This window comes from Aedes aegypti, chromosome 2 (assembly GCF_002204515.2).
Source record: "Aedes aegypti strain LVP_AGWG chromosome 2, AaegL5.0 Primary Assembly, whole genome shotgun sequence".
Classification (NCBI taxonomy): domain Eukaryota; kingdom Metazoa; phylum Arthropoda; class Insecta; order Diptera; family Culicidae; genus Aedes; species Aedes aegypti.
The window spans coordinates 399,595,036-399,616,941 of NC_035108.1; the positions used below are offsets into that span (position 1 = coordinate 399,595,036).

General features: G+C 37.9%; 1 protein-coding gene across 1 annotated transcript in view; it reads left to right on the plus strand.

Annotated features, from left to right (window-relative positions):
- The first annotated feature begins 1,429 nt into the window (after window positions 1-1,429).
- Window positions 1,430-21,906, plus strand: part of LOC5577541 — a 35,761-nt gene continuing 15,284 nt past the window's right edge. Inside the window, exon 1 of the mRNA XM_001656507.3 lies at window positions 1,430-1,637. Within this exon, the coding sequence (XP_001656557.3) occupies window positions 1,629-1,637 (9 nt within the window). The 5' untranslated portion in view covers window positions 1,430-1,628. The remainder of the gene's footprint in view (window positions 1,638-21,906) is intronic.

Sequence of the window (21,906 nt, forward strand, 5' to 3'; positions counted from 1 at the left end):
AACAATCCGTGCGACCATCAGAACCTCTTTCATCCAATTTCTTAGGCAATTTTTCAAAACATACAGATATTTTCTCGAGGATTACGCGTTGCGTTCACAAGATACAGAATTTTTCGTCGGTTTATTACCTTTTTCCTACTGTTGGATGGGCGAACGGATGTGTTGAGAATTTATCTGTCACGTTTTCATCGTTTCCGCCAACTTCTAGATTCGGTTGGTGAAACCAGTGAAATGGCTGACGCAGTTTGTGAATATATTGTCTATAGCGAAAATGTGTTCCGTTAAAGCCCAAGCAGAAGGTGAAGATGCATCGTGGCCGGACCTCAAATTTGCGATAAGGTTTTCTGCTTGGGCGGCTGTCTGGATCTCTAGATTTGTGTCTTGAGGTTTTGGGTTTCCTGTTCACTAGAAAAATCGTTTTTATTGCGTTTTAGTTTTAGTTTGCACGCGTTCTGAGCGCAATCGAGTTCAGTTTCTCGCGTCGCCGGAGTGATATTTTCGTTAGTAGCTCCAGCTTCTCCATCAAGGATGGATGATAATCAATTTGGTGAGTTCGGTTCATGTTTTTATTTTAAATGTAGAATGGAACATCTATTTATTATGACAACGGTGTTACTTCAATTAATTGACTTAAAAAAATATGAACAGTTCGTCACTGTTAGTGTCGACATAGACTCTTGTACGTTAATATTGAAAAACAAATGCCTTTCCTTTTACCTGATTTTATCATTTAAAAAAAAATACCTTTGAATGGTTCGGCGCTAGAAGAGTCGACTTATCGTATGTTCACGTTATCTTTAGAGTACTTATTGGTGATTTTATGAACTGAGGTTGCATGAATCGCTTCACTTACCAAGGTGAATCCTGATCATGCAGCTATGATCCCTTCCCATGACAACCATGGAGATGCAGAGGTGATCTCGGTCTCTAGTTACAATGGATGTCACACTAACATTCATTTCCTTCCCCCGATGACCGTAAGGACGTGGCCGGCGCCGTTATTGACTTTTCAATGTCTGGAGTTCTTGAAAATGTACATTGAAGATGGAAAGCTACACCCAAGCTACATCTCTTGGTTCCTTGTGCAACTTCGATTGTTCTGGTCAATCACGGAGTAGCAACTACGAATTGTATGGTCATCAATGCTTATGCTTATGCTTTTTCGTACTGTTGGATGTTTGGAACCCACGTTCGTTAGTTGCCTCAATTTACATGAGAAAAATCATACATTTGCTAGTTTATTGTGGTAAATTACTTTTTATCAAAGGGCGTGCCTGGAGCATAGCAAATTACGCTCGTATGATTATCACCGCTAGAAAATCTCCCACACATTCGAAGCGGAAAATCTCGTGGGACTAGCACAGATTTTTCCTCTCTCCAAGATGGTGCGAAGACGAAAACGTTTTTCTCGCTCAGTCAAGCAGTAAAAGCCGGTTGATTCGTACGGGAGTCCACGAACACGCTCCGTTTTGAATAACGCAACAGTGGAAATTCATAATAAATAATTCAGTGGTTTTGTAGTTTTGTCGTAATCGAGTCGCGCGTGTGAATCCACGTATAAAAATAAAAGTAGGATCAATAAAATTCATCACACATATTTCGGAACTATCGCCTAACACACCTAATTCATGCAGTTGGTAAGTAGTTCATCAAATAATCTATGCCACGCATTTGTGCAACTGACGGTGGTCCACATCTTGCGGTGTGAATGGATCTATATACGCGACGTTGGATGTTGTTGACCACCAACAACTACGCATTCCTCGCGATTCGGTTTGATGGGGCCAGCGACATAATTGATGGGTGTTGTTTTGCTGCTCATTCGACTTATAAAATTTGTGAAAGAGGAAGTTGATGGTCTGAATTATTATCGGCGGGGGGTACGGCGTGCGTTTGTATAGCTATAAGTGGATGCTTATTACTACGAGCAACACGAAGAAGATCAGATTAAGTGGAGCATAATTGGAATATTCAAGTGGCTGGAGCACGGATTGTGGGAGTTAAAAGCGTTTCTGCTTGGAAAAATATATCCATCATAGCTTGAAGAGCTGTCTGGCGTAGAACAAATTAATTTGCAGTTTTTTATCGAAGGTGCTAGGGCACACGAGAGTTGTGTCGTGAATGCGTCAAAGAATTTCCTCTTCATGTTTTCCTATGTGGAGTCTGTAACTAATTAATGAACCGGGCAATCTCTCAGAAACAAGAGATCCCTCGAGCTGGGTCTCAGGGTCGGCTTGCTACTGGGTAAGCTGAGGGGCTACGCGATCAAGATGTGCAGTGTATCGTCACCTGACTAGGGCTATTGCAGTGTGTGAATTGAAAGAATGGACTTGATGGGAATCTATAAGGTTTTATTGGGCAAACTGAACTATTGTGGGTTTTAGGGTTATCTTTTAGTGGTTTATTGCAAGCTACTTGTTTTATGGGCGTGTCCTTGATGTCCTGCGAGCGCTCGCTGTTGCTGCCGACGGAGTTGTTGCTTGACGGACAGGTGGTAACGTTGACGGCACTGTAGACGTAGTGCCGTACTTAAGGGGTTGGTTAAATAAGGCGTCGTCCCTCTTTGACGGCAATCGACACGGACCTGGACGGTACCGGAGAGACCGTGCCGAGAGGGGAAAGCTCTTTTACAGTTAGGGGTGAGTACCCCGAGCTGTGGACCTCCTTAAGGCGAAGTAGGCCGTCATTGAAATTTGTACGCGTCGTTGATGATTGTTGCTAACTTATCTCACGATTTCGAATCAAAGAAAATCAGTTGGTTTTGCACTGACACAGCTGAAAAAGTATCAGCATACTTTATGCTTGTAAGCGCGTACAGTGATACTTTTTCAAGTCAATATAAACTATCAAGACTGAGTATTATTACTTTGAAAGGCAAGCTGAAAAGTCATCATTGTTTCCAAAACGAATGACGGGCTACTTAGCCTTAAGGTGATTATATAACGAAGCCACACCTTAAATTTTGAAGAGCACAAGTCTTGAGAACCAAACAGCGCTCCGCGTTGAAAATTTATCCCATTGGTTACCACCAGCATGCAAGCAATTTGATTGATTTTCGACGTGAACTGTTGTCAGATTATCCAGTCTTGTGCTCCTAAATATTCAAAGTTTCGCTTCGTTTTATAATCACCTTAACGGTTATGACCGAAATAGCCAGAGGTCAGCGATGATCCTTGACGGGTTAGGCTTAGCAGACTTCCGTCTACTAGGCCGAAACGTGTGCTGCTGGTAGGTCACGCCACACCAGCCAAGATGGCAATATTTTAACGGTAATATAAAAGGTCCTGATGAAATAAACTTCTTCTCCCAATTTTGAAAATTACCACTCACTCACTTTATTTAAAACTTTGAGGACACTTTCAAAGAGATACTTGAACACACGTACGCCTTTTACGGAATGAAGAAATCGCGATTCCTGAATTTGGCTTGACCTTCTTATCTGGTTTTCCTCCCCTCCCCAATTTCCTCAATCGTGAGTTGGTGGGTTGTTACCACCTGTTGCGTGTAATACGCCTGCTGGCCTACTTATCGTTTATGTTTGTACTTGTACCCACAGCTTGCATGCAATATTTTCATGTTTATAATTCAAGTTTAACAATTCTTCTAATTTACTAACAATCATATTTTATACATTTTGACAATCTACTAACATTGATAACATTTACTAACCCTTTATCTACTAACCCTATATTAATCCAACACCACTGAACATTAGAAACGTATCAGTATACAAATAAAAAATAGCACGAATTAAAAAAGGATTAACAATTCGTAACAGACGGTTACAAGTCTAAGGATTTGGGAGATGATGGTTATTAGAATAAAATTTCTATAATTTGGCATTACTGATTGCACCCCAAGTTAGACCGCATCAAAAGTGTACAAGCTCCTTCAAAGTGTGACGGTAGCTGAGTGTTAGTGTGTTATATTGAATTCAAATAGTTTCTTTGGTGCACTTACTACTTGCAGTTCAACGACCGAATACGTTGTGATAATCTAATGCAAACGTGCACTTTTATCACACTTTTTCTGCAACCTACAACTTCTGTGATTAGTTCAATTTGAAGTGAACTGCGCTATACATTTTTTTGTAATTCTTTAAACTATTTGTAATTCTGCTGAAGATGCGTAGAGAAACCCGACCGAAAACATTATACCTTTCCATGAACGTAGCCAGAGGTGGGTAGGAAGGAGGGGGAGTATTATCTCCCCACTGGTCCAGATTTTCAAATAGCTGGCAAAAACCCCATTTCCAAACTTAGTTTTTAGTTGAAAAACAAAGTCAAACATTAATCTACTATATCAGATAGTTGAGAATACGTACGAGAAGTTAAAAATAAACATGTTACAATACATATTCAGATGTTAAATAGCTGCACTTGTCTAAAAACCTAAATTTAAGCTTCAAAACTCAACTAATCAATTTTCGCCAAAACCCGTGCAAATTTTGGTTTCAGCATATTTTTCAGGTTGATAACTTATTAGCAAATAGATTCAACATCTTCCGATGCAGATTTAAATTCAAGTGTCGTTAACCTTATTAAATTAATACTTATTTTCGTAGGTACTTCAAATATTTAAAGAAGAGCTTCGCTATACCGTACAAATCGCTCCCCGCCACTCCCCGCGGAGATTTGCTCAAACGCACGTTTAGGACTAAGAAATCGATTGAAGAAGATTCTTTTTGCCTAAGTTTGCCTAAACGATAGTTGTTTGAAAAAGTTGAGAGCCAAAAAACGTATGAAAAACAGCATTTTTGTTTGAATTTTGCCCTATGACAATCAACAAATTCTGACTATGCCCAAAATACAGTCTTCCATCCTAAATCATTTTCCAAAACACTTGTAATGGCTAAAAATAGTGACATATTGAGACTTCTTTCAAAAATCTTTTCAGAGATCATTCAGAGAATTTGGCGTTGGCTTGCCCTTCTAACAGATAGAAACAAATCAGCGCCGATATAATTATTGATTGAATTTCTCAAAAATGGTCTTCTGCATTGATATTTATAAAATAATTGCGTCCTGATGGATTCATTCAAAAAAATATGGAACTCATCAAGCCTAATTTTCTGCCAAAGATCTTATCACAAATCATTTGAAGGTTTCATCAAGAGTACGCAATATACCTCTAGAGGAATGTGCTGAATAGCTTCATAAACTCCTCCCCTTCCCTCTTCTTGACTTTTTTTTTTAGAAATTATTGATGAAATGTAACCTTAGACTAATAAAAAATCGATCAGGGAGACCTCTAAGAACTCTCATGAGCTTTTTCAGAGATTCGTTCAGAAATTTTACAAATTTTTCCTATGAAATTTCCACAAAATTTTCATCAATATGATTTTTTATAATCTTTCTGAACTTCTGAGAAACTGTTAAGATTATTGAAGAATTCCAGAATTGTTTCAATGATTCGATCAGAAATTTCAGTAGCAAGATCTTCAAGTATTGCCTTAGGCAGGATTTGTACAAGAAATTGCTCCAGGGTTTCCTCAAAGTAGTTTGTCTAAAACTGGTTTTGGATACTATTCTTAGGATTTTCCCAAAATTTAATAAAAAAGATTGGTTTAGTAATCAACTTCTTGTCTTTATAGCACTTATTCCCGGATTGTTCTAGAAATGTTTCCAGATATGACAAAAAATCCATTGACGATTCCTGCAGGAATTTCTCTTGTCAATTCTTTGGGATTTCATAAACAAATTCCAATAATTTAATATAGAAACTTTCTCTGGAGATCTCTTGAAATCCTCTCAAAAAGTTCCCCGGAAATTCTTATAATAAATTTGGAAAGTTAAAAAAAAATCCTTCGGATAAATAAACAAACATTCAACCATACAGAAATTACATCTGAAACGTATCACACCGATTTGTCTAGGAATAAGTTCATAGAGAGATCTTTAAATTACTTCCTGGAAGAATTTTTGGAGTGTTTCTAGAAGCTTCTTGAGAACATTTGTGTAAGCACTATGGATGAAATTCTTCTAAATTATATTCAAAGAAGAGTTTATGTAAAATTTATTGTTATTGTTTTGAGAAAGTTTCTATAGAAATCTGTGAAGAAATTTTCAATCAATCTCAAAAGAAGTTCTCGAAATCTGAAAAAAATTCTTAAATGTATGGTGTGGTTGTCGCTCTTAATTTTATAAGGTATGTCATACAGATTTTTATAGGCAATACGAAAAGCATTTTTAGAGTTTTTTCAGATATATTTCAGAAATAATTTTTGATAAGATTCTTGCATAGATTTTATCAGGAATATAAAGAGAAATTCCTTAGAAAATAAATCTATACAAGGATTCTTAATGGAAATCGTGTACAATTTATGACAAAAATTGGTCTGCTTTCAAACGTAGAGCTCATGAACTCATGCATTGTGCCTGAAACGCAATCAATTTTATAGAATATATTGAGGAGTTTCTTGAAGAATGTAAATTATCAGGGGGAAAAACTAGGAAAATCCTTGTAAAATCTCTACAGAATTCCCTAGACATTTTCCTGGAAGATTTTCTGTCAGATTCCTTGGAAAAGTACTTGCTAGTTGAATTGTCGATGAAATACAGTTTTCAATAACTGGTTAAGCTAAAATTGCCGGTCAATAAGACTTCTATCAACCGAGTCTTCAGACTTCTTCCAATCTAAAATTTTGCAAGACGTTAATCAGTTGAACCAAAAACTTGAACCAAAATGCGTTTCATTCTCCACTCCGAAAGAAAAAGAAGGGTGAATTTCCTTCATAGTTTCACGCCATGTCATGCAGAATAGTCATGCAAAAATGTCTCTCTTGGAGAATATCTTGATCAAAACTAACCAGAAAGCATTGATAGGGTTGAGTTACAATATTTGTATAGTTTTCAAAGATTCCTGGAACCTCGAGCAAGTTTCAATATTCTAGAAGTCAATCTTCAAAAAAAAAAAAAAAAACTGGAACGTTTTAAAAATATATGAAGTTTCCGGGGTTTACATATGATATCTTTTTCAATTTTAAGACCTATAAAACATAAGAAAGAAACACAGTTATCGATTATAAGTATTGCTTAGGGATGGCATGCAAATTATATCAAGCTAAATTGAGACTTATTCGACCGCCTCCTCTAACCCCCATTAACAAGTTTTTTATATGGGACATAAAAAACATAATTAAGGCTTGATACGCTATGCTTAACCTCCTCCCCCACTTGGTGTGACATAATATGTGCTGGACCCATTAAGCATACATGTTTATTGTAGCGATGAAAGAAATATTTACACAACATTGTTGCATGGCAATCGTAAATGAACTTATAATGATGTATGTAACGTCCTTCCTGATAGAAATCCTAGCTACACCCTTGGCTTGTTGTACACGAGAAAGGCCAAAGCGGTTAAATAGCTACGAATAGAAAACTATTTGAATTGTAAGGGGCAACATAAAACCACGTTCACCTATGGAGTTGAAAATAATGGATCATTGGAGTAAATAAGAGAGGGGGCTAGGAGAGTCTAAGCCCATTTAGAAACTGGAAATCTTGAGGCTAATTTTGTATTTCGCTATTGAGAAGTTTCTTGTTAAAATGACTCTAGCCCCTCTAGCTTCGAACTCAAGTTACGCTAATGTATAGATGTTTCATGAATCGTTTTCATATAAGTAATTGATAAAACAAATAAAATTTTCATCAGTTCAGGACAGCGCAGGGATTCATCTATCAATTTCGCATGTTGGATAGGCGTAACATCTTAGTGCGTATGTCTTATGATAGGAAAAGCCTATCCACTTACACTCTGGCTCTAAAAATATTTTTTCATCTCAAGCACTGCAATCCTCGGCATGAAACCAGAAATGATATTTGCTCAGCAAATACCAATCGATAAACTGTTTATGTTTACCAAATCACCGCGTGAAATCTTTTGGAGGAATTTTCCTTTCCAAAAGCGCCTCCATAAACAACCCAAGTGCGCGGATTCTAGCACTTCTGCCGCCGTTTCCCTCGATGAATGCCTATAACACCCTGGCACAAAATTAAACAGCAGTTACGTATGAATGAATTTAAAAATAATTAGTAATGTAAAATTAGCCGCCAGCGTAGACTTCACCTATTTAATGCATCGAGTGTGCCAATTTCGGAAAACGCCCTGAGAAGAAGCGCGGGAAGCTAGATCCTCTACAACTAAATACAGTCGACACTCCATATCTCGATGTCTCGATAGTAATTCGGAAAAGGACACCGGGAAAAACATTTTCCGACGTCTTTTTTCACGGGGAAGGATGATATCAACAATATGCAATTGTCAAAGTTACGTGATATTCATATTATTGAACAGCTCTGATTAGTATTATTCCAAACATTACAATCTTTTCTTATATATAGCTGTTTTGCGTCAGATAACACTATCATCCTAATTTGGAAAAAAAAAATGTGGGAATGGACCTGGTGTAGTGGTTAGAACACACGCCGCTCACGCCGAGGACCTGGGATCGAAACCCATCCCCGAGATAGTCACCAAAAATTTCAGTGACGATTTCCTTCGGAAGGGAAGTTAAGCCGTTGGTCCCGAGATGAACTAGCCCAGGGCTAAAAATCTCGTTAATAAAAGATAAAAAATTAAAATAAACTGTTTTGCCTCTGGCGATGATGGATTTTTTTACACCCTCATCTAGAAACTTCCAGAAATTAGGTTATCATTCTCAGTTGATATATTCAACAAATATTTTCAGTTGGCTTGTTTTCCTGACAAATGGAAAAATGCTAAGGTTGTACCAATTTAAAGCCGAACAGAAATCCTGGTTTTTTTATTATTAATTTGAAGATTCTCCAATCTATATGGAAGAGACTTCAACAAACCGGAAGTCTTTTCGTTGAGATACAAGAAAGTTATACCTAGAGAAACTAACATTAGGTTCCTCTTAAGTTTGTTCCTCCTGGGTTGAACTATATGAATAGAAAATAATATTCGTGATGATGATCATAAGTTAATAAGTTATGATAAGTTCGAACTTATTTGTTTGGTCCCCTTAATCGCATATGAACTAATATCTTGTTCTAAGTCTCGTTGTCCCCTTCAATATCGTGTTATGCAAAGTCCACTGTATCTCAACGGCTCAGCATCCTCCTCATCAGAAGACGACGACGACGGAGATTGCCAATTGGCGCGAATGTGTTTTCCAGACCAGACGCGCATGGTAAATTGCTTGTTTACTCTCAATCAGCATTTTCCCACTTTCCTTCCCATTAGGGCCAAAGCCAAAGTCAGCCAGCACTCAGCAGCATCGCGTTTGAGTGAGCAGAACAGGTACGTGTGTACCTTCTCATTCTGCGATATAATTTGCTCATTTGAGACTTGGCGCGGACTGATGGCCGTGAAGTTTCGTGAGCCGCGATATTTCCTTTCTTCAACGAATGTTCAATGTTTTTCACACCGTGTCACACTTTGCCTCACTTCTTTATACTTCCGCGCTGTGATCAATCCATGCAGTTCGGATGATGCAAACATGTTTTGCTATTTTCTTGTTGCGGGATAGATCTTTTCCAAGAGCACACGAAGATTTTCACGGAATTTGTTTCTGATCTTCGTGTTTCTGCTTTCGTTGATCCCTGAGGAATTTTTCCTTACATAAAGAACAGCTGCGATGTCGACGTGATAAATCTATGACAAATAGCTTCAATATTTTATGAGACAGCTCACTACCCTTAGTTGGAAATTTTGACTTGTAGTCATATATATCACAAAATGCTCATTTATATTCAACCAAAGCGATGCTCAGCCAACCAAATTATTATTTTCATACTACGTATGGGGCTCTGCACTGTTTTGATTTTGTATGATATTTTGACGTTTACTGGCCTTGTTGTTTACAAATTTTATGTAAGAGTGAAAGAGAGAGAATGATTTTTGTGCAGTGACCCATAGGGCTTTGCACAAAAATCATTGCCTCTCTTTCACTCTTTCACGACATTTGTAAACAACAAGGCCAGTAAACGTCAAAATCCCATACACAATCAAAACAGTGCAGAGGCCTATATGTTTCGTTCAAACTATTCAAAAACAATCAAACTATCTTGTTATGAGCAAACAAAGTTAAATTTATTTTATTTAAAGGATGGAGCGAATGTTCTTCTGTCGGGGGTCCATAATACGCAATGGATGAAAATTAGAACTAGCTAATAAGTGCCAATTGTCTCAAGCACTACTTCAACCTACATTGAGAATGAAGGAGACGCACGGTTATTTACTCCGCCCGAACCGTGATCTCAAGCTGAATCATCTCCTCTCTGTGAAGGTCAAACAGCTTGACAGGTATCCAAGAGTTCTCCACACTTTCCCACCATTTGCCATTGGTGCTCCCTCAGGAGCATAAGATCGCCCCAAAAACGATTTGTTAATGTCTTTCAACTGGTTCGGCTGTCAGTTCTCGAGCGTTTCGCCACTTTTGGTTTCAAGTGGCGTTTTTTCCCTCATCTTGCCCAAATTGCTATCCAAATAGGAGGTGCCATTCGAGCATCCGCACCATCTTAACCCATGCTGATGGGGAAAGTGATTGATGAGTCGGGCGAGAGTAAAATTGAGTCGCATATAAGCGCACGGTGTGCTGAAACAAACGTATTATCGAACTTGTATGAACCTCCGAGAGTATTCCATTAAAAGTTAATCATAGTAAACTATCGAAAAACTAAACATTACATATACTTTGCAGTTAGGGGCCTTCCTTAGCCGTGTGGTTAGAGTCCGCGGCTACAAAGCAAAGCCATTCCGAAGGTATCTGGGTTCGATTCCCGATTGGTCCAGGATCTTTTCGTAATGGAAATTTGCTTGACTTCTCTGGGCATACAATATCATCGTACCTGCCACACGATATACAAATGCAAAACTGGCAACTTTGGCAAAGAAAGCTCTCAGTTAATAACTGTGGGAGTGCTCATAGGAACACTAAGCTGAGAAGCAGGCTCTGTCCCAGTGATGACCTAAGAAAAAGAAGAAGAGTACTTTGCAGTTGGATTAAATGGCCACATTGATGTTAAGTTTGCGAAAAGTTACACGTCTTCTCGGTGAGAATCGAACTCACGACTCCCTGTTCTCTAGATAGAGCGCGTTACCCCTACGCCAAAAGAGGACTTATAGACGCAGAAGTTAACCTGAATTTGCGCCCTATCTAGTGAACAGGGAGTCGTGAGTTCGATTCTCACCGAGAGACGTGTAACTTTTTCGCAAACTTCACATCAATTTTTCCATTTAATCCAATTGCAAAGTATATGTAATGTTTAGTTTTTCGGTAGTTGTCAAACTTCCTCTCGGCTGATTAGCCGTAAACCACGAATCATAATTAATTAAAACAAGTAGTCTTAGTAGTCAAGAAAAGCATGCGGTATATTACAAAATCTTTCATCTACAAAAATTTGAAAAAAGTCGATTTATCCTTTTTTATGTTTATGAGTTCATAGAATAATAATATAGTTACACTAATTTTAATGAACTTTATCAACCGCTCGACCGAGTTTCACATATATCAACGGCGTTCTTTCAAAATGTTCATACTTTTTACCTATATTCATATTAAATTACCTGCCCATGACAGTTCGCCACATTTTATGCAATCAAAAATTTCACTATCGCTGTAATACTAGAACAGTTTGATAATCATAAGAACCTTTTCTATTGTATATGAAAGTTTTCTATTAAATGGATACATTTTATTGAATTTTATATTTCTGAAAATGTGGGTGTTAAAATACGACAAAGTTATGTACCGTAAAATGGGGTGTTAAGGACTCGTGGGGTTTTAAGGGATTGAACTTCTCAGTCAAGTTTGACAAATCACAGAATCGTGGAAAATCGATATATAAATCATCTGAAATGCTCAATTTGTTCGGAGGATTGTGAGCTGCATTACGTAAAAGGAGCTATCTAATAATATGAAGTATTGTGGTTGCTGGATATTGAAAACTTTTCAAAACATTTTTGTTCGAATTTTATGGGCTAAATACATTTATCTACAAAACCATGAAATATATTTGAGAAAAAATCGCGAGTAACGTAGAAGAAAAGTAAATTTAATTGAGATCAAAGTACAGAAAAAAATCCTTAAAATTATATGTGGGTTTCGATTTTGAGAAACTTTTATGAAAAAAGTCTTGTTTTGAAAATAAGTGGGGTGTTAAGGGATTATCTATTCTAATTTTTCTAAGTTACTAAACTCATTTGTTTATGCCGTTATGTATTTCAATATAGCTTAGGGTTGTTCCGTGAAATTTACCTGCATGGAAAGTTAAGGGATCTATTTCGTAAGTCACTGAATATCACCAGAAAAGACTTATCTCACAATTTGGTAAAATTGTTAGGAAAATGTAGATTAAAACTGAATTGGGGATACGACTGTGATAGTTATGTTCTAGGTTATGGCTTTCACTCTATTATGCTCAAAAACGGATTTTAAGTGTTCATGTCCGAAACGTCGGATGAAGACTTAAAATCCGTTTTGAGCATAATAGACTGAAGGCCATAACCTAAAAGATAAAAACTGATTAATCTAAATATGGGGTTTTCATGATAGTATTTTCAAAAGTTGTTCCATCGCATTGGTGAAAAATTTGGAAATAGGAATGGTTATCTTATATGAGATGGTTTTGGACTATTGATTTTTTTTTAAAACTACCTACGTCCTAGATAAACAATAATAATATAAGGTTATTCCGATCTCTTTTTGGAAAACTTTTACTCGTGGTCATGTGTTAAGTGTTGTCGAGCATTGAGTACATTGTAGTATAGTGTGTGCGATTTCCGCTTTATATTGGAAACTTTACGTTAAGATTTTTTTTCGATCATGCCATTGGCTGTTACATGCAAATCCATTATTCGGGGTGGTGCTTTATTGAAAAGGCAAATTGGACACTTACTCTATTCAAACTGAAAGCTTGTTGAAATTATCCTTCTTTTGACAAGTCATGACAAGGTTGCTCTGCACTATTCTAGGATACGAATACTGCATAAAAGTATACAAATCCTTTCAAGACAATTATGCGATGCATTTATAGCTTGGTTGAAAAAAGAATCAATATGTGTGAGAGATTTAGTAGGTAAATTAAGAAGTTGCTCAAAATTTAGGTAGAATTTTTTTTCATCCCTTAACACCCCATTTTACGGTATTATATAAGAAATTCCATATCATCATTTAATACAAGTACAATTTTGTCTTTTACATTCCTTCGGTGCTCCATCTGTTTTCCGTGCTTTAACCAAGACTATCTTAAGTTGTGAAGATGCTTGATTTAGACAATACTTTTCAGCATCTCGTGTAAGCCATTTTAATGATTCCTGCCTAATGTACACACTTAAATCAGATTCTTGAGCTCGGCAGAAAAAAATGCGGATCTTGATCGGCATTCCGTTGTTTTTTCTGATAGTTCGGCAATAAAATATGTTTGCTGATATGCATCACATAAAATTGCAGAAATACCAGAAACCTTAAAAAAGGTGCAAGTTGAAACGGCTGGAGCAAGATGGAATTCAAATTTTTGTATACGATGTTCGGCATACATTTCTTCTCTAAAAGTTTGCTTCATTGGTTAACTTAATTTTCCGATTGTTCAAATTATCATCATTATAGAATTTCACTATGATACTATCTTACCCCAGCCGATTCTAATGGCCCCTGTGTACTCTACTGAAATTTGGTAAGAAATATTGCTGTACTCATCAGCAAGAAGCCCTTTCCTCAAATCAGTAAACGTAGGTATTTGCTAAATTTCGATAATAAAAGTGTCACTTTTCTCTTCTGCTAACCATAATGAATCAAAGCAAAACGACCTAAGATACATCTGCGTAGGTAAGATTAAAACCACACTTTTCGTGGTGCCTTACGGGGAAGATCTACCAATCTGAACACTAGCCTCATCTTGTTTTTCGGGTTAGGGTAATATAGTATATGAGGATTCGCGGTACAAAGTACTTGTTACTGGCAAAAGCTTCTGAAATTGAATCTAATTTACTTAGCAGATGGTTAAAGACTCGGAGTTTGTCAGTCTCGAGACTACACTCGAAGCCAGTGCAACAATCCTGAGTATTAACTCATCAAGGACTGTTAAGCACTGCTTGATTCGGTTTTGCTGCTAGTGCCAATTCTCTTTTTTCTAGTATTTCTCTGGAACTTGTAATTGTCGTTAGCTCAGAGGGAAGCCTTTCTGAGACTCCCTGAAACATTGACCATCTCTACAGTCTTCCGCGAGGCGGGGAATAATCGCACTGTCATGCATAATCAAGTCCCACTGGTTTCGACACAAACTACATTTATTCCAGTTTTTTCCGGCCTCTACTTCCATAGTTTTCCCACTTTTTTTATCCTACTCTAACCTGTCCATTTCTTCCACCATCCATCACAACGACCTTCTCCATTGTGGCATCTGCGCTGATCGTCTGCTTCTCTCCTACTCTGGCTACCATTTTTGGATGGCGAAGACGATACCTTTGGACTTCGTCCATTCCCTGGGAATGGCGACAAACTCGGTCATCGGCGTATCTTGCCGGAACACCCTCCCTTGTCCTTCCGACTGTTGTAACCTCCATTTCTTCTTGCTACTCTTCTCCAATCTCTTCCACTTTCGTTTTTTTTTTCAACTTTTCAGTATTCTGAATTTCTCCAATGTTCTTCAGTTGATGGCTTGAACACAAGTGAAATCTTTTTCATTGGGTCACTGTCCTTAGACGTCTGATCGATGACCCATCCATCTCGTAGAGTCATCGTGCCCATTAGATCATCCATTGCATTGTACCATATCGCCACCCGTTAAAGGTTACCAACTACATCCTGACTGCCACGATTAATGCGTTATATATTTAAGTTAAATTAGGTTAAGTAATATGTTGGTCGTTAGCGTAACTTGAACTCAAATCTAGAGGGGGCTTGACTCTTCTGAACGAAAAAATCCCTTAAGGACATATCCCCATGAGTACCAAAATGGCCTCTAATATGGCACCTTACTTTCCCCTTCGCTTTCCGCTCCCTCCTCCCACACTTCTCACAGTGTTTTGGAGAGCGATCACAAACAATGAATATTTGAAGTTACTTACTTACTTACTTATTTGGCTTTACATCAATTATCTTGATAAAGCCTCGCCAACAATATTTCGCCGATTCCCTCGGTTCATGGCCGCTTCTCTCCATCCTCGACTGTGACCCACGCTCTCCAGGTCCTGGTGTACCTGGTCAATCCACCTAGCTCGCTGCGCCCCACGCCTTCTTGTTCCGACCGAATTCGTGGCGAACGCCATCTTTACAGGGTTGTTGTCCGGCATTCTTGCAACATGCCCTGCCCAGCGTATCCTTCCAGCTTTAGCTACCTTCACGATACTGGGTTCGCCGTAGAGTTGAGCGAGCTCGTGGTTCATCCTTCGCCGCCACATGCCGTTCTCCTGCACGCCGCCAAAGATCGTCCTTAGCACTCGGCGTTCGAAAACCCCAAGAGCTTGCAAGTCCTCCTCGAGCATAGTCCACGCCTCATACCCATAGAGGACTACCGGTCTTATGAGCGTTTTGTACATCGTGCATTTGGTGCGGGGGTGAATCTTTCTTGACCGCAGTTTCTTCTGGAGCCCATAGTAGGCACGACTTCCGCTGATGATGCGCCTTCGTATTTCCCGACTAACATTGTTGTCAGCCGTCAACAAGGATCCGAGGTAGACGAACTCGTCCACCACCTCGAAGGTATCCCCGTCTATCGTAACACTGCTTCCTAGGCGGGCCCTGTCGCGCTCAGTTCCGCCAACCAGCATGTACTTTGTTTTCGACGCATTCACCATTAGCCCGACTCTTGTTGCTTCGCGTTTCTGGCGGGTGAACAAATCCGCCACCGTTTCAAATTTTCTCCCAATAATATCCATGTCGTCCGCGAAGCAAACAAATTGTCCGGATCTCGTGAAAATCGTGCCTCGACTGTTAAGTCCGGCTCTCCGCATGACACCTTCAAGCGCAATATTGAACAACAGGCACGAAAGTCCGTCGCCCTGTCGTAGTCCCCGCCGAGACTCGCACGAACTGGAGTGTTCGCCCGAGATCTTCACGCAGATTTGCACACCGTCCATCGTTGCTCTGATCAATCTTGTGAGCTTCCCGGGAAAGCTGTTCTCGTCCATGATTTTCCATAGCTCTATGCGGTCGATACTATCGTATGCCGCCTTGAAATCGATGAACAAATGGTGCGTAGGGACCTGGTACTCACGGCATTTCTGGAGGATTTGCCGCACGGAAAAGATCTGGTCCGTTGTCGAGCGGCCGAAGTTTGAAGTTACTAACCTTATTGTAGAGCGGTGGTTTCTTCACTGAAAGCATTCCATAATATGTTTTTCACAAATCACCAGTTTTTGAATGCAAATACGTAGTAATTGCTGTGATTTGTGTTGTAAAATACCGCGCACTTCCGAATCACTTCTTCTTCACGCACCGAGATATTGTTTGCTGGCTTTTCGGTGCTCGCTCTACAACTCACTTTTAATCGTATTTCTACTCACCGTATCAATTCAAAAATCTAATGCGATACTTGAAACACTTTGATTATTAACGCACGATGCTCCCTGGAGCAATAAATCACTTATATTAGCCAATTTGTGCTCGAAAACAGCACCGGAACGCGAATTCACTGAGCCAACATTGTTTATGATTCGGATGCGCCGCTCTCACTGATTGGAAGTGATGCCAGTTTTTATGTTTACAAATAGAATGATTTGGATATTCATACACTTGCTACAACCACGTATTTTACAATTTCATAATACTCAAAAAGTGTACAATGTCACAAGTGTTGCAAAACATTTTTATGCGTGAGAAAAACAATGTACGACGCAATTTAACAGCAAAAATGAATATAAGATATTATACAGTACAATTGACTGTAGAATTCAAATGTATACTGATGGCAACTTTCTCCGTCCGAGAGAAGCGAGAAAAGAGAGGAGAAAACTGCCAAAAATAGTAAACAACACACGCATGGTGTGAAAAATGCTTATAATTTTGGTCAAAAAACATGTTTTCACTACCAAATGAAATAAATTGTGATTTTGAGTTTTTATGAAGTTGTTGATGAATTCATATCGATAATAATACCTTTGTATGAAACGTGTGCAAGTAACACTACCTACATAATTTTGTTGGTGGAGGTATACATGAAACATGATGATTTATTTTTGGCCGACGCACATAACATTGTGCTTCGCCTTGTTGGGTGGCTCGAGAGGGTGCTTTAGCGGGTGGCTCGAGTGGGTGGCAACATTATGTTTACGTGCTCAATGAACCTTCACCTTAAGTAAGGTGTATACTTAGCATGAGAGTCAAAATTTTCTAGGGGGGGCTTGTACTTTTCTAGGGGGGTCTAAGGCCCCCCTAGCCCCCCCCCCCGTATTTGCGCCAATGATGATGGTAACAACATGTTAATAAGGTCTTAAATTTGTTTTACCAAATTAGGATGAAAGTGTTGTCTAATAACACAGAACACCTAGGTATGAAAAATAAATGTAATGTTTGGAATGATACTAATAAAGTGTTGATGACGGATGATGGCATAGTACGGTGAATTGTTCTACTATGGCCTAATATGAGACTTAGTGACAGAGAAAACTGGTCAACAATTGATTGTTTAACGAGAAATTTGCGACGATCGACGCGCCACTATAATTCATATAATGGAGGATATTAGAACTAAGTTGGAGGTGAAAAACATTCGCGAATGAACCAATTCTGATGCGTCAATTGGAAACTTCACAATGGACCGATGCACGAGTTTACTAATTTGACGTTTGAGCGGTGCCGAATTCACTGGTTTCCATGGACACATAAATAACACGGCACCGCTCAAACATCAACGAATGAACGCGTGTACAGGTCCATGAACCTATGCACGAGTTCACGAATTTGGCGTTTGAGCAATGTCGAATTCATTTGTTGCCATGGCGCCGATGAAACATCAGATAGTGAACTCGTGCATTGATCCATACGAACTTGAACGACGCAAGAAAAAAGCAAAACTGAAATTGCAAATTATTTTTCAATTTTGATATTTATATGGCAAAGCTAACTAGATGGAAAATTATTGTAAAAGGATAAAATAAGTTTAAATCTAAAGATACCAGGAAATATTACAATATTTTTGTTGAATTTCACTGATAAATCAATAAATACTGATTGAGTGTCCGAATATTTATCCCGTCCGGATTTTGATTCATCACGGTACATGAATTGCTTAATATACTTCGCCTTTTCAATTAACTGACAGGCAAAACTATTTTTCAATTTAATCTAACAAGATCATGATAAACATTTTCATACATTCCTGTATATTAATTACTGAGTTAGCAGTACTCGAACATAATCCTAACAAAGAAAAGGATTCTCACAAAATTTTGAGCAGGATTATTGCATGAATTTAAACAGGATTACACAGAACTACAGAACTACTGGATTCTCAGCATGAACAAGATTTTCGCATGATCATTGGTTTCATTGTGACAGACAACTAGAAATAATTTTAAGTTGGATTTTATGAAAATTCTGATTGACATGCTCATGCTCATCCTGCACAGAATTTTCAAAATAAAAATTCCGATTGAATCCTTCGTTCAGTTCTCACAGAAAAACCATCAGGGTTCTTAAATCATTTTTAAAATTACATTTTCCTAAACTTTTTTGAAAGAATGTTTTACACTGACCTATAGCCATTTGAACTCATCGACATTTTGGAATGATGACCTCAACTATAAGGTCGTCGACACTGAGAACGGCCTTACAGTTGAGGTCGAAATTCGCGTATCTGTTAATGGATACAAACTCTATTGGAATCAAATGGTACAGTACTAAATTTGGATTTTTAATTTACTTATAGGTATTCCACTAAACAGCTCGAAGACTTATTATGAATTTATTTATGTTGAATCTATTTCTAAACTTGAATATCAATCGACATCTTTTAACAAATATTATTGTGTACCAATTCATACAATCTTATAATGGTGTTTGTCATGCATGTTTGTGGTAAACACTTTTGTATAAGTTCTGTTGTTTTATATAATTTCTGTTATTTTATGAACAAAATTCAATTCACGTTCTTTCCGTTAAGCAATTTTTCAACTGCAATCGATAACTGAGATACCAGTATTTGTTTTTAAACTATAAAATAAAAATCTTCAAAACAGAATGCAGAAATATTCAGTATTCTTTCCAAAAAATTATCAATGTTTCCTCGTTTTACGGTACTGGTATCGCTCAGTTATCGATTGCAGTTGAAAGATTGCATAATGATTCATTTCGAATGGATTTATTGGATTATATTATTGAAAGTCATTTTTCGGTGTTAGGGTAACTTTGATAATAGATATTTAAATACATGAAAATCAACAACAAAATAACTGTTTGGCATCATTGCAGTTGGAACTTGATTGGAGAACGATTATAGAAAACGTGGATTAAATTTTCTTCATAAAACAACAGATTTTGTAGAAAAAATATCTACAAAAGTGTTATGTTCAAACAACCATGACAAGCACCATTATAAGTCTGAATGAAGTTGTATAAAATAATATTTCTGAAACGATATCGATTGATTTTCGCATTTTGACATTGAAATCAATATAAAACAAACGTTTTCAAAATTAAAAAAAAAAAGATATTTCGAACAAATTTAGAGCAAACAGGCCGTTGCATACCTTTGGTGTTTAACATTATATGGACATTTCAGATTTTGATGACAAAAATGACCCCAATTTATAAAAATGATTTTTGCTAAGAGATGTTCATGTTCTACTACAACAGGTTTGTTAGGGATAAGTGATGAATTCTTTAAAATTTCATCGAATAATGATCGTAGAACAGATCGTCTGTAAAGTTTACAAAAAGCTTAAATTCCATTATTTTTTTTTAAATTCGGATATCCAGCTTCAAACGTTATTGATTCCAACGAAACTAGCTCTAACATTAAGTATTATACTAATAATTTTTTACTTTTGCATTCGATTTGCTTAACTGAATATCAGAAATTATATTATGTTGTAAGTCCTCTACCATCAAAGTTACTCGCATTATCAAAGATACCCTGTTTTACGGTACCTACTTTTTGATTCTTCAAACAAAGGGTTTTGTTTCTAGTCATATCAACATTTTTTTTTTATAAATATCATAAATGCTGTATGAGGTAGCCATAGAATAACAAAATCTGCATGTATAGATAGGTGTGTTTAACAAAACCTTGTTGAATAAAAAGAAAAACGTGGACAACTAAAAATAAGGTTTGAATTCGTCCAGGGACCCATAAATGGAGGTTCGCCAAGGGCACCATGATGAAACGCTACGGATCTGGTTGTATGGTTCAAATGTAACTTGTTTGCTGTTTGAGGTGTTCAGAAAAAAAAGGGGGGGGGGGTTGTTAGGACTTGAACGAGAGGTCCGAGGCAAATGTTCCATTTGCCCTCTCCAATCCCTGACTGCACTTGCTCAACATTACCTTATTTGAAGAAATCACCTAAAAAAATCCAACTTTTAACAATCTTGTCAATCTTAGTAAGACAGCATCCCCCAAGTAACATTTTTAGTTTTTTCATTTACTACAAGCTGTTGTTACCACCATATCGTTAAAACTCATTTTAGAACTTATTAGTCTTAATAACCTTAATAAACCTTTGATAAAACTCTGTTAAGCCCGAAAAGGCCCACACTACAGGAGGTTGTTAAGACTATACCTTAAACCCGTTTCTAAACTTCTTAGTTTTGTATCGTATGAATACATCCACCCTTGTAGTATGCTATAAAACATTCATAAGAGCTATTGTATAGCCTTATTGAGCTCAACTAGCAGTATTAAATCTTTTACGATATCCTAATACACAGAATAAAACCAATGTTAAGAGCATATGATTGAACAAACACCAACCAATAATTTGTTTATAAACCATAACCTTTTTTTTGATATTGAAACCATCATGATGTCTGCCGACTCATAATAATAAAATAAAATAATCATTTTTTGCGTGGCAGAAAATTTCCTTACTAGCGCGTGAAATTCCTGCCAACAAAAATTTACTGGTGGAATGACATAAAATTTTTCGATTTACAGCAACGCGCCACAATTACGACATCATTATTGGCTATCCAATATTTTACTCCATTCCATTTTCAGAATGATTTCTTGCTCATCTCAATCATAAATTGGAATTTCCCACGCATATTGTAATTATCAATCCGAAACGGTGACAATGAAAATGGATTCCATCCAGTTAAATCTTGCTGGTCTTGTCTGGGATGGTTTAAGATCAATTGGTGATTATTCCGAACAATATAATCATTCATAAACGCTTTTGATCTTAAGAACCCGTGCGCAAAACCCTCACTGGCTAAAATATTCCTAAACCAGAATATTTGTTCTGCACTAAGACAAATTGGTTTTTTGGGAGCTTCGTTAGCTTCGCTTTCCGCTCCCTCCTCCCACACTTCTCACAGTGTTTTGGAGAGCGATCACAAACAATGAATATTTGAAGTTACTTACTTACTTACTTATTTGGCTTTACATCAATTATCTTGATAAAGCCTCGCCAACAATATTTCGCCGATTCCCTCGGTTCATGGCCGCTTCTCTCCATCCTCGACTGTGACCCACGCTCTCCAGGTCCTGGTGTACCTGGTCAATCCACCTAGCTCGCTGCGCCCCACGCCTTCTTGTTCCGACCGAATTCGTGGCGAACGCCATCTTTACAGGGTTGTTGTCCGGCATTCTTGCAACATGCCCTGCCCAGCGTATCCTTCCAGCTTTAGCTACCTTCACGATACTGGGTTCGCCGTAGAGTTGAGCGAGCTCGTGGTTCATCCTTCGCCGCCACATGCCGTTCTCCTGCACGCCGCCAAAGATCGTCCTTAGCACTCGGCGTTCGAAAACCCCAAGAGCTTGCAAGTCCTCCTCGAGCATA